Source organism: Parasteatoda tepidariorum, chromosome 4 (genome assembly GCF_043381705.1).
Source record: "Parasteatoda tepidariorum isolate YZ-2023 chromosome 4, CAS_Ptep_4.0, whole genome shotgun sequence".
Lineage (NCBI taxonomy): Eukaryota > Metazoa > Arthropoda > Arachnida > Araneae > Theridiidae > Parasteatoda > Parasteatoda tepidariorum.
The window spans coordinates 47,597,363-47,612,287 of NC_092207.1; the positions used below are offsets into that span (position 1 = coordinate 47,597,363).

The 14,925-nt window shown below is 29.5% G+C and overlaps 1 protein-coding gene across 1 annotated transcript in view; it reads left to right on the forward strand.

Annotated features, from left to right (window-relative positions):
• Positions 1 to 14,925, forward strand: part of LOC107449925 (neural cell adhesion molecule 2) — a 458,476-nt gene that overhangs the window by 337,849 nt on the left and 105,702 nt on the right. Inside the window, exons 7-8 of the mRNA XM_016065606.3 lie at positions 3,748 to 4,035; positions 4,983 to 5,282. Of these exons, the coding sequence (XP_015921092.1) occupies positions 3,748 to 4,035; positions 4,983 to 5,282 (588 nt within the window). The remainder of the gene's footprint in view (positions 1 to 3,747; positions 4,036 to 4,982; positions 5,283 to 14,925) is intronic.

Consider the following 14,925-nt stretch of genomic DNA (forward strand, 5'->3'; position numbering starts at 1 on the left):
CCGGCTCAAGGCGGTATTACCGTACACACAATCCTATACGAAATTTGCTTATCTAGGTCCCCTCTACCTACCTTTGCATTTTTGACATATATTTTAGGACCACCCTGTATGTAAAGCAAAAGGAAATAATACAATATATATATATATATATATATATTGTATTATTTTCTTTTGCTTTAAAAGCATATTAAATTAAATTTAANACAAGTATATTAAATAAATTTTCAGCACAAATAAAATATAATTAAACACGGGAATATAAAGCAGTTTATGGACTTCCAAACTTTACTTCTTTACGATGCCAAAACATTTTATTACTAAGTCTAATAAATTGAATTTTTCTCGCACTTCCGAATCTACATTCTTTTGCCTAAAGTCTTAATAAATGTACCCTTTTAATTAAAAGAAACTCTGATATTTAAGCTCTATCGTGCTTAATTTAATAATATATCAGCGCAAAATTAAGAAAAAATTAATTGCCTTGTTAACGCATTTATGAGCTTCATAAATTTGGCTGATATCCTAAGGAAACCACTTTGTATTCAGTTTTATTGTCAGACGTATAATTCATTTCCTCTTTATCCAGCCCTGGATTTTAGTATATAGCTTGTAGACATTTGGTATGGTAATGCGTTTTAAATGCTTATTACAAGGCGATGATATAAAGTTTTATCAGATAATAATTCACTCTTTAAAGCTAACGTTCATGATTTGTGTGTTGGAATTAATTTGTTTTAGCTATAAATATTTTAAAGGAAATTGACAATATCAACTCGTATTTTTAGCAATAAATAAATGTTATTTTTATGAATATGTAAATTTAACTAATGCTATGAATATATTGTAAAGATAATTCTGGTAAAATTACCGCACTGTATTGTTGTGACATTTTTGATTTCAAAAAAAATTAATTACTGTTAATATAGTCAAAATATACGGTATTTAAACCATTATTTAGTAATTTCTCCTTTTATATGGTCATAGTTTCCTGATAATTCTTGTTTTCACACATATAGTGTCTAGTATTATTTAGTAAAGTTAGACGAATAAATGATATTTATACCATTCTCTTAATCATCTACCAAAGCTTACCACATTTACCAACTTTTATCGCATATTATGAAACCATATTTTATTGTTAATTTTAATAAAATCATTGCCAAGTCACTTCGTTAAGAAATACAGATCATTTTGTTCTCATGGAACCAGAAACTTGGCACACACTACTATATTCTGGTAGTTTTTGCCATACTTGTCTTTTCAGTGTATCATATGCTTTTAAACACAATTGAAGTTTTTTTTAAAAAATGAAAACTTGTATTGAAATTAACGATTATTTAAAATAAATGCTTAGTATTTAGTATTTTTGTCTTTGTTATTATTTCTTTTTTCTGTTTAAATAATTATAATTTGATATTTAAGCATTTAGATAAAATATCCATCAATACAAATATATTATATTCGTATATACTCAAAATCATATGCTTTTAAACACAACTAAAGTTTTTTTTTTTTTCTAAACTTGCATTGAAATCAACGATTATTTAAAATAGTTGCTAAATATTTAGTACTTTTGTTTTTGTTATTATTTCTTTTTTCGATATTTAAGTATTTAGATAAAATATCTATCAATACAAATATATTATATTCGAATATACTCAAAATTATTAAAAAATAACAAATTTCATTTAATTGAAATAACGAAATTTAGCAAAATTAAGCCAGTAAAAACTTATAATTTTGAAAGTAAATTGTTAGTTCCGTAAAACCAGTAGAAACCAAAAATAATGGAATTCACAAGCTATTGACTAATGCCCTTTCTCCTACACACTATACAAATTGAATGAATGACGGCAAAGTCAGATTCGGCTATTTGAGTGCAAAAGCAGTTGGAATATTAGAAGCCATTAGTTTCGTAGTAATACTTGTGTCAGTTCCCATACAAATAAAAAGAGCTCAAAGCAGAAACAATTAGGAAAAAACTGGAAATTGTTATTAAAGTATTGATTTATGCTCAAAATGAATAGCTGAGCTTTAAACTCTCCTCAGAGATGTACTTTAGGAGCCTGCCATTTTGAATTTATTGAGAGAGTGGAATTTAGAATGTAAATCTTTAAAAAATACTCTCAAAACAAGTAAAGTATCATTTCCTGAATATTTTCCCCTCTGAAACTAATTAGATCTTATCAAATACGCGTCTGTAATTCTTAAAACGCGTCTGTAATTCTTATTTAAAGAAGTGATATATTAATGTCATGGATTTTTATGCAGAATTTGATTAAACTTGAGCACTGGATTATAGTCTTAATTCTTAATTTGCAAAGAATTTGAGTCGAAGAGTATTTCAATTTACAATTAGAGTAAGCCAACTTACATACATTTACATACAAAATCGCCGTAACTTCACAAGTGTAAACTCGATCTTCAATAATATAAACCATTTTATTTGCTTAAAAAAATATAATGATGGAAAAAATTATTTTTGGGCGCTTATTCTGAAAACTCGCAAGATGCAAGGGAAGGAAATTAAGCAGAGTTGAAACAGAAAATACTTTCCATAAGAAATTGAACAAAAATATAGGGTGTTTAGTAATGTAAATCTTGCCTAGCTAACATATTGGAAGCCGATAAACGTGATTTTATTTAATACTTAAAATGGCTTTCAATCTCCCTTTTTATTTCTTTTTGTTTGATAATTATACCACGGAATAAAATTGGTCATTACTTAAAATTAGTTAGAAATTAGCATTCTGCATTTCCTGGCGAAATTACTAGACGTACTATGAGATTTCGCCTCCTCTTTTCTTTCGTTTCGGACTCAATTCGTCACCCGACTCAATTTTCTTCTTTATGCGTCGTACGCTAGCTTCAGAAACCTTATATATTCGTTATATATAGCCGGTCAGGTGGCCGAGCGGTTAGCATGCCTAACTGCGAAGCCAATGGCTGCGGGTTCGAATCCCGCTCTGGGCATGGATGTTTCTCTCTATGTGCTGTCATCTGTTGAGTGTGATGTGTGAATATGGCCCACCATATGAACGGAGATTTGTGGCAGTGTGGCGTGAGTAATGTTGCTCGCCTCTGTGACCACTGGGTAACGTTAAATGAACAACACTTCCGGCATCTTCCAAGGTGAAGAACGAAAGTTCAGTACTTGCCATTATAGAAAAAAAATATTCGTGAGATTTCGTGGTTTGTAAATATTTTAGCATTCACGAGGACATTTACTTCGATTTTTTACATGTTGAAATATCGACTTTTTTTTACCCCTGATTAAAATGCTCCAATGGATTATTTCAATTCTGAACACAAGATAAACAAATAACTGCGTAGTATAAAACTACGAAACAAATAAACAGAGCGCATAAAGCCACAGAAACTCGTCCGCAACTGACGTATGCGAGAGCGCGACTGAAACTGGTTAGCATTTGTTTACGTTCGTGTATCAATTGGTTAACATTGTAATGTGATACGTTAAAAATAAATGCAAATGCAAAGTACATAAAAATAATCTCCTGAATAAAAACCCATGACATGCAGGTCTAAATGTAAAAATATTGCATAGAATAAACTTGTGCAAAACATGTAAGTATTAAAAAAAACTACAGTGCGTCGAATCATTTGTCCAAGAACTGTAATCATTTTATGAAACTAGTTGCTCCCAATATTAAATCTAATTCTTATTGCACATAATAGGAAAGTGTTTTCAATTTTTAAATAATAATTATCTGTAAATTATCTTCTTAGTTACACCGATCTGCAAAAGTGGCCAGCAGACAGTGTATGGTGCTATGCTGCATTTTCCGGTAGAGATTGCTTGCGAGGTTGAAGCTGATCCAGACGATGTGTCCTTCAGATGGGAGTTTAATAGCTCATTTGGAACACTTGAGTTAGAACCCACCATTACAAGTGGCAGGAAAAGTGTCGTCCATTACATTCCCAGATCTGAACAGGACTTTGGAACGCTCTCGTGCTGGGGAAGAAACAGAGTTGGACTTCAGCGGATGCCTTGTCTCTTCGTTGTCATCCCTGCAGGTATTGGGCTGGTGGGTTTGACTAAATCGGCAAGGAATAAATGTAAAGTTGCTAATCGACAAATAGAAAATTTGCCTGTTAAATGAATGCATGATAATGAATTGATTAATTATTTTATTAAAAAGCTAAAAGCTTACAGACAAATTATCAAGTTTAAATAATTCATTTTACAGTTTTTTGAGTATATCAACATTTCATGGTTTTAATGAATGCAGATATAAACTGTTGTTTTTGCTTTTTAAATAGTTCATTAGTATAAATTTAAAGTTTCCTTTCTTTTAGTTTAATAGCTCATTCAGAACTCTTGAGTAGGTGCTCACCAGTACAAGTGGCCAGATAATTGCAGCCCTTTACCTTCTCAGATTTGATCATGACTATAGAACACTTCTGTGCTGGAAAAAAACGCAAAGTTTATTTTAGAAAAATAGGATATACCTTTTTTCAAATTTTAAAATACTTTCGATATTGAAATTTTTCGTAATTTTATCATTATACATTAGAGCTTGACTTAACATCAATTTATTCGGTTTAATTTACTTTCCAGCTTTGGATTTTTATTGAATGTATAGAAACAAGAACTAGAATTCAAAAAAACAGAATTTCCAGCAAACCGTTACTATACGAACAGGAAAATTACTCAATGAATAGTTTAAAAATACCGTATATTTTGGTTTTATGAGCAGAATAATAGTTTTCGAATAACCAGAAATATCATTACTCTATTACTGAACTTTTACCAGAATGTTTTCGCCTGACTTTGTATTTGAAACCCCTTAACACAAGTAAATAATCATTTTGATTTAACCCCTCGAACTTTAAGATTGGATATCAGTAGATGTGGTGAATATTCAATTTTTATTTCAAAACTTTTTTTCAAAGTTTATTTTTCTCTGTTATTTATATAAATATGTTTATCTTTAACTGATCATAATATTCATACTTTACAGAACCGCCATCTGCCGTCCACAACTGCACCATCGGCCAAGAGACAGAGTATTTTTTCCGAGTGTCCTGTTACGAAGGCAAAGACGGTGGCCTTAACCAATACTTTCAATCTGAAGTGAGAGGACCAGACTCTACTCTACTCTTTAACCTCACTTCCCAGACAGCAGACTTCGCAGTGCGAGGATTAAGTCCGGGTACTATTTATACACTAACCATGTATGCAGTGAATGCAAAGGGTCGTAGCACTCCCCTCATCATTAAAGCATCAACGCTTTCTACACCTGAGAGTCAAACAAGAAGAGGTGAGTTATATTTGACTCATAAGTTTTTAAGCGGTACGAACGACAATGCCTACGACAAGTATATTCAGTTATTTGGATATAGCATGCAAATCAGCATTCTATATTAGATTCCATAATTTTTTATCACACTGTTAGAAATTTTTTGGAAAATAATGGTTAAATAATAATTTATTGAAATGTTATTTTAAGAGACTTAATCTAAACTGTCAAATAATCATAAATAAGATGGTATTCAAACTGTTAACTGTGGAAAAAAAAAACTTTATTAACTGATTTAATTTAATCGAACTAGAATTTGACCACACCAACTAGGCTCACCAAAGGAAGCCACTTAGTCCCTTAAAGATAGGTACACATCACAGTCGAAAGCAAAAATCTGTCAATATCATGACTGGCAGGATGAGAGCCCGAGTCCTAGAGCTGGTACCACAATATTTCCTCCATTCCCTTGAATACACGAAGAGTTTCCAGTGTCTTGCACTCCCCAATATGCAACTCTTGGCTATTAGAATAAGATACTCTCATTCACGCATGGAACCACCATAAAACTGCTAAACTATCCTCAATTCCCTATTAATTTTTTACGACTTTGAAACTATGTTCGTTGTAAATGGTCAAAAACAAAACTGGTTTTACTTTTATCAGATTTTTTTCTCCGTGTAAACTGATGGAAGCTATTATTCATCAGGTTCAGTTGTCAAAAAAACTACATTTTTTTTCGTAGTTTACTTCTACGAAAACAAATTTGTTACAAATGTTGTTTACTACAATTCCACCTTTTTTTTAATGTAGTGACTACGAACTACTTTGGAATCGTAGTAACAACTTCACTACTTTAAGGAGACGAACTTTGCTTCAGAACTTAATTTGCACCAATGTTCAAAATGATTTTGAGTTAAAAATTGACTTACATTAAATGTAAGGAAATAATTAAGGAATATTTACTCAAGTTTACATGGACCAGTTTGTTATCCCGAAGAAAAATCAAATTTATTCATTTAAACTTTCACTTTTCGTACCTTTTTAGACAGCGAATATTTATTTTAAGAAATGAGGAATTGACAAATACTTGCAATTTTTCAATTGTTTGATGCTCTTTTACTTTCTGAATCAAAGAAATTAAGTAAATACCTCAAAGAGATCATGTACATCGAAAATGCGTCCCTTCCTTTTAAATAACATCAATGTTTCAGTGTGCATTCCCATGAGAAAGTGTGGCGAAAGTGATTAAATATCTATTTTTCGTAATTACTGGTTACTAGTGTTATTAGTTACTAATTATTAGTAATACGTTATTGTAAATACGCAATTCCTGCTAACCCTCAGCTACAGCCTCAGCGTCAATTTCATTGCATCCATTGACGGTCTCTCGAAGATTTGCACCCGTCAAATTCGTTCAGTTAGAACCATTTCTTTTCGAAACTAACGTTAAAAAGAGTCACCATGAATCGCTACAAACTACCGTTTTTTTTTGTGTCACACAACGCACTGCACTGGTTTTTTCTTTAAAAAAAACACACTACACTAAAAACTGTGAAAAAGTAGCGACTGCAGTTGTTTCACTACTTGTAGTGCGCTGAGTCCGACCACTGATCAGGTAGGTAGGTACTTTATTTACGTCACACTAGAGCTGCACTATGGGCTATTGGCAGCTGTCTGGGAAACATCCGTGCTGATGATACGAAGACATGCAACCACAATTTTGATCCTCTGCAGCCCCTGATTTGGTAGTCCGATGACATACGCGTGAAATTGAGCTCTTTATGGCCGAACAATTTAACGAGGAGCGATACCGCGCACCCTCGGTCCCTACACTAGATGATTAAAATGGTCACCCACCCACTTACTGACCGCAGGTAGTGATGCTTGACTTCGGTATTCTACGGGGAACCATATCTTTACGATTAGTCCACTGTGGGACATCATTGTTTAGGTTCAAGACGAAGGTTAAAGAACGTGGATTATAAAACCGTAATACGCAGGAACATGAATTTCATAAATAATTAAACACTATAATAATTTAAAGATAGTGATTTTTGTAACTGCAAAATTTTATTATAAACGTGAATAAAAATTATTATGGAATATAAACTGCTCAAAACAATTAAGGAACATTCAGGTTGTGAGTTGACCTTGCACCTTGAAAATTGTTTGAATGATTGATACACTATTGACAGGCGTAGTAGGCTATAGGAGAAAAAAATGACATTTGTTTGACAGATAAAAATGCGTTTTATTGAGTATTTGATTACAAAAGGAAAAAAAAACGTAATTTGTGCAGATGAGAAAAACAAATAAAAAAAAAGGTTTTTTCCTTAAAGGAAAATCGTTTTTTGGGGGGAGGGTATGGTTTTCCTGGACAGTCTGCAATGTGGAACAACTTTGAGGCATCAAGTCAATCAGGTTATTAATAAAGAGCTGGGGTATTCTGTCCCATTCCTCCAGTAGAGCTCATTCCAGTTCTCGAAGAGTTTGTGGGGTTGGTAGACGTCCAGCAATTCGTTTACCTAGAATGTCCCAAACATGCTCGATTGGGTTCATGTCTGGAGAACAAGCTGGCCAATCCATTCGTATGATTTCTTTCTCCTAAAGGAATTTATTCACCAAGTTAGCAAGATGTGACCTGCAATTATTGTCTATTAACATGAAGTCATCTCCAATTGCTGCAGTGTAAGAGACTACAATTAGTCTCAGGATCTCATCCCTATATCTGTCTTCATTGATGTACGTCCACGCCCTTGCCCTGATCTTCGGCCTGCATTACCAGTCTCCAAAAATGGTTCCAGATCCTGGAAGTAATACACTTTGTGAAACTCCAATGGCCTCTGCTAGTTTAGTTTGTGTTTGCCCCCCCCCCTCTAACCGATCAACAACTCTCCAAGCTTCTGATTCGGTTAAATGACTTCGTTGAGCCATCGCACGAAGCAACGCTCATACTGAATTCCGATCATTCTTTTCTGCTTTGTCTTACATTAAGTTGAAAGCCAACTCAAATTCGCTGCGGCTAAAGCGTCGTCTCCGACGTCAAACTCATAATTTGCTTACTGCGAAGTTTGAAAATAAGAAAAATTTGCATTTCTGATCTTCTTCCATTTCATGCAACAAAAAAATACACAAAAAATTGTAAATACCATTATTTTATACAAGACTTACAATATCCCTTAATTGTTCTGAGCAGTTAATTTTAGATAGGGTATGTTCCATTTATCTTCGATTTTTCAGTCCATTTCAATAAAAATACTGTTTCAAAAAGAATTCCATGTTCATATAAGACAGCTGAGCTTCGGAGCTTCCAATAATTTTTTTTTTCTAACCCAATAGAAACAAAAAAATACATTTATTAGAATTTTTTTTTAAAAAATGTGAATTAACGAAACCCAGCGAAAGATTTTATTTTTATGTATTTGTCTGCTCTTTTTATTTTAATTTTTTCTTCGTGTCTTATATGAAGAAATATTTTTAATCATTTTGTGCGTCATTTTTATATGACATTTTTTTATAACAAAAATACTGTTTCAAAAAGAATTCCATGTTCATATAAGACAGCTGTGCTTCGGAGCTTCCAAGAATTTTTTTCTAACCCAATAGAAACAAAAAAATACATTTATTAGAAATTTTTTTAAAAAGTGTGAATCAACGAAACCCAGCGAAAGATTTTATTTTTATGTATTTGTCTGCTCTTTTTATTTTAATTTTTTCTTCGTATCTTATATGAGGAAATATTTTTAATCATTTTGTGCGTCATTTTTATATTAAATCATATATCTTATAAATTGCAATATTCAGATTTTTGAATGCAAACACTTTATGATACAAATTTTGCCGGAAAAAAGTTTTTTTTTTGCTATCTTGTTAGTATTACGCTTTTAAAATATGTTCCATTTGGGTTTATTTATAACATAGTTATTAAAATCTTTTATGTTCTATGATATAATATATAAGAGTACATAAATAGTAATAGCTTTAGGAATGAAAATTTTAAAATACAAATATTGCTATACAGGTAATCTGCAAAAGTTAATTAAATACTTTAAATCTCTTAAAGTTTAGTACTAGTTAAGTTAACCAAGAACAGATGAATTATTCATAGAAAATTTATGTGAAATATATATTAACTAATAATGCTTTATCTAAAGTATAATTGTATAATTATGAGCAATTTTAATCATGGTCGAAAATTTTAATTATTCATTTATCAATTTTAATGAACTTAACTAGTTTTGAATTGTAATCCGCCTCAGAGCCAGAATACATCTTGATAATCAATGATTAATGTGTTCCTCTTATCAGATTTTGCAAATCTTTTTCGAATTATTTAATGCAGAACTTTTAAGCAATATATGCGAGGAAAGTGTAAACACTCATTAAGCAATCTAGCGTTAGAAACGAAGCTTTTTTGTATAAAATGTACCATTCCATTCAAGTAATTGATACTAGATATAACAAATATCTGAAGCCATAGCAAAATTATATAAATAAAGTATTAAGAGCTATAAAAAATTTTAAAATCATAAAATCAACAAAACATGCAAATATTTTTCGAGTAAATAGAAAATGTAAATGCATAGATTTTAAAAACAGGAAATTTTTTCTTCACATTTTATTTAAATTTGCAATACGTGAGAAAGATTATACAAATATTGTACAATTACAAATATGACAGTTGATAAAATTTATTAACAGCAAATGTAAATGCACAGATTTTAAAAACAGTACACTTTTTCTTTACATTTTAATTAAACTTGCATTGAAAATTATTACAAATATTTTCAACAAATAGGTGAGAAAGTTATTACAAATATTGTAATAAAACATGTTCATCACAGTTTTAAAAACAAAATAATAAAATTAGCTTATTAATTGATTTTACTACAATAACTCTTTTATTTCTTATAATAACATAAAGAAGTTAAGTTTTTTCCACCTTCATTCATTTAAGAGTGAATTAGACATTTTGTTTCCATAGCATATACAATTTGTGTGATAATGTAATTTTGGGGGTTATTTGCAAAGAAGTTGTAACTAAGAGATACTAATGTGTAACTTAGATATATGTTGTATTTCAATGCTCTATTGAATTTAATCTTTATGTTTACAAGAAAAATATTTTTGCATTAGCGAACAACTTTGAAAGGCAGTTTATTTTTGTGTATAAATAAACTATTTTCTCTTATTTTTGTGTAGAAATGAAACCATTTTCAAAACTTGAAGTCAATTATTCTTAAACTCTCGTAACATGCCATTTTATATGTCATTTCGAGAATTAATAACACTTTTAAAAATACCTTCATCACCTAAAGCAGTTTTTTATATATAAATAGAGTAAGTTTCAAAACTCGAAGTTAAATAATCCTTTTAAACCCTTGTATTATATTATATTTAAAATTTCGGGGAAGAATAACACAAATACCTACATTACCCACAAATTTACATTTGCGAACTGCTTTAAAAAAATAGTTTTTTTAATATAAATGGAATAAATTTCAAAACTTGAAGTTGAATAAATTTTTTAAACTCACATAGCATATTATTGCTTATATATTTTTGAAAAATAATAACGCATTTACAAATATCTCGAAAAATTTTTACATTTTGTAATCTTTCCTTAAAAAATTCAATAAAACTAATTTTAATAAATATATCATAGGTAGCTCCAAATTTCAATACAAAATAACTACTTAGAATATTCTTGTTGAAAAGATTATCTTTTTGGAGAATTCTATTGTTTCACGACTAAACATAGTAAAAAAGAAAATATAAACTCATAAAATTTATTCCAGATATTTTTAAAGTGTTTATTTTTTATGGAAGAAAAATAAGATTTTTGTCTGAAAGTCAATAATCTCACTTTCTCAAATCTCAGTAAAAGGAATCATAAATAATATTTTATGTTCTGACGCTTTCAAATGGAAATTGGACTCTGCTAGGAGAACAATTGTGTTTTAAGAAACTCGTATTTCAAAAAACATGAATAGAACTACTCAATCGTAATCTTCAGCGTTTCACAGGATGTGGAATATAGTATTGCAAAATCAAGAGATTGAATTTTTTATTTGAAAACTCAGGAGCAGAATATATTGTCTTAAATGACGAAATTGTCAAATAAAATTTCGTTGACAGCGTGCAACGTCAACAGAATTTTATTTCCAGATATTGAATATTTTGAATTGTAAGGAACTTGTTGGTACAAATGATTGCACATGTTCTGCAGAATGCGTGTACAAGAGTCTTTTACTTTTTACATCATTCCTTATACATACTTTATACTTTTTTCTTTAGTTGTACAAAAGAATAAAATATTCCATTTTTGAATATTATAATAAGTATTAAAAAAAATTACCTTTGCGTTTAGAATTATGAAATATCGTGAAAGTGATTTTTTTTTAAACCTTTGAAAATATATTCTTACTTTTAAATTACATTTTGCTATAACTTAGGTAGATCTGGAAACAGACTTTTCAAAAAACAATTAAAAAAACAGTAATAATAAATAAATGCCAACATTCAGAACGATAGAAAATTATTTGACCTGTTTTTAAGCTCAATAACTCCCGTACGCTATATAACTCGTAAGCAAAAGCAAGTTTCGTTCAAAAGCAAGTTCAAGTTACTTCTAAATCATTTTTTGTTACAAATTACGTATGTATAGCAACAAACATTTTAAATAATCAACGAAAAAACTACTAAATAAAAAGTGTCCAAATCTTGAATGATTGAAAATTACGTGACTGGTTTGGACGAGCAATAACTTCTATGTGCTAGGTAATTCGCAAGCAGAAGCAAGTTTCGCAGCAAAATTAAAAAAAACTACGAAATTCTAAAAAAATGCAAAAAATGTCAATGTAAAATAAGAAATAATACGTTCGTATACATGTTGCAACCCAAAAGAAATAAAAAGTAACAACTAATAATAAATATTGCAGAGGGAAAAAAAAGTCTGGTAAAATTACGGCACTGTATAATTATGATATTTCTAGTAAAAAAAAAGAAAATTAATTATTGTTAATAAAACCAAAATATACGAACTTATTAGGTAAATTATCCGTTCACATGGTAACGGTTCACTGAAAATTCTTGTTTTCAAAATTATAGTCCTTATTATCACACAGTCAGTAGAAAATACAAAATTGAGGAGTAAATTTAACCGAACAAATGGTTTTTATGCTCTGATCTAAGGTACTATGATAAAATTACCAAATTTTATCATATTTTATAAAATCTTATGTTATTGATAATTTTACCACAATCGTTAACGAAGCACTTCGGAAAAATATACCGAGATTCAGTAAAAATTACCGAAATACAAATATAAGACATATTTTAGTGAAGTTACTATCTACATTTATTGTCATAAAATAGCATTTTTTTCCAAAAATCCTTCTTCCCTCTCCAAGGATTTCTGAGATGCGCTTTTTCTCTTTTTAAAAATTAAAACTTACTATATCTGCTGATATATAATAATATATATTAAATATGACAATGTAAATCGTGCAGTCTTGCTGCTTCTGTGTATTTGGTGTACTGTTTTTATCGGGTATCTGAAGAAGTATTCAAAAATTTTAAAAATCATTTAAAGTAAAACAGAATAATGTGTAAATTTATGATTTGCCATGTTTTGCTTCGGAAACTAATTTTATTCTCCTAATTTCAAAACGAGTTGAATAGCTCTTTAACAGATGGCGCTACTTTAACATACAAATCAATGTTTCCAATATACAATATACACATCAATGTGATGCAATCAAAGGAAAAAATAAACAGAAATCCATGCGAATGTTTTACGCTGAAAAAACTTCAGATAGAATTACGGTATAAAGTACTAGCATCTTTAGTTCGACATCTGTATATCCATTTCAAACCGTAAATTTTAATGTAATGTTTATTTAATTAGAGTGATTCAGTGATTTTACGATAATTATTACTGTACAAATTACCGTATATCAGACTTTCTGTCTTTTGATCTCGTAAAAATGGATTATTACGGTAAAAAGTACCATCCTCCTGAGTACCATTAGATTTTATCGCAATTTGATTTAGAATTTTTTACAGTATTTTTGCAATGTTAAGGATTTGACTTGCATTAAAATATTATTTCTTACTTTTTAAGCAATCAGCACCATGTGTTGATATTGCATGAGTGAAGTGAAGTATTTAAGCACTAAGTTTTCTAATTTATTTAAATTATTTTTTTTTAAATTGTAGAACATTTCTCAGAGACTTGGAAGGATATGTTCTCAAATGTGAATTGAGATTATTTTGAAATTTATTGAATCATAAATTATCATCTATTGATTTTAAAAAGAAAATTTCAAATACTCGACGGAGAAATAATTTAACCTAATACATTACGAATGTGAATGCCTTTGAAAATGATAATAAAGAGACAAAACTGCATTTTATGAGCACCCGCATAGTATAACTTCCTTCTCCGATTCTCAAGTTAAAATCTAAGAGTGAAAAAGCTCACAAATATTGGAGCAGCCTTGCATTATTATTGTCAAGGCAAGGATGATAGGAAAAGGTCTTTCGGGCGATCGCAATCTTATCGAGAAATTCCTTCACGTCTTATATCATCATATATATCCAGATTCAAACCAAGGAAGAAAAGGAAAAGAAATTGGCTTCGATGTTTCAGAGTATAAATCTCGAAAAAAAGTAGTTATATTCTTTGCGAAAAAGAAACTTGTATTGCAATAATGCTTTTGAGTGAACATTGATTCGAAAAGAAGTTCTAGCAAACATTGATGCAAGAATGCGTCTTATATAAACTACAAAAATGTCTGTGCAAAAACATACTTTTCATGCATAGTACAATAGAGTTTACTTTATCTAAATGGATATTTCTGTAAAATCTTAATTCTGTAAAGCGTTTTGGCTGTACATTACGACTTTAATTTTCTTTTTAAATTTTTAAACTTTGATTTAAAAGTGCTAGTAGAAATTACTAAAAAGTAAAACTCACACGAAAATTGATATAATAATTAGGTAGTAGCGATAAAATCAGTCAGAATTCTATTGCGAGAATTGCTTTTTATTCTAATATAAATTTTAATAAGTTTAAAAATTATTCATCTTTACGCTTGTACAAATTATATAACAATATTATGAAATAATTGATTGATTATGGTATAAATAGATTAAGAACATAATTTTTACATCTAAACTCAAAATATAAAGAACGCAAAATTTATATATATATATATATACTAGTAACAATATGAAATTACTTAAAATTGATTTAAAATATAATGTAATGTAAGAGCAGCACTTCATCAGGGCACTTTATTTTATTTTATTTTATTTTTTATTTTATTTTTACATTATTTTTCATATCAATTTTAAGTAATTTTATATTGTTACTAGTTTATATAATTCGAATTTGGATTTAGCAGCCTTGTGCGCTGTTCCAATTTGAATTAGTGTAGTAATGGTTATTTATTTTTCCTACCTCCTGTTTAATAATTTTGACTTAAGAATTTGAATTTATCTTAGGATATATATATAGAGAGAGATCGATAGATAGATACATATATTCAGAACTTTTATTAATTTTTTTCCTTTGTTCGGAATTTCTTTTTCCGGATTTTTTTTATTATTTTAATTATTTCTTTTTCCTTTTTTTTATTGTTCTGTAATTTTTCCC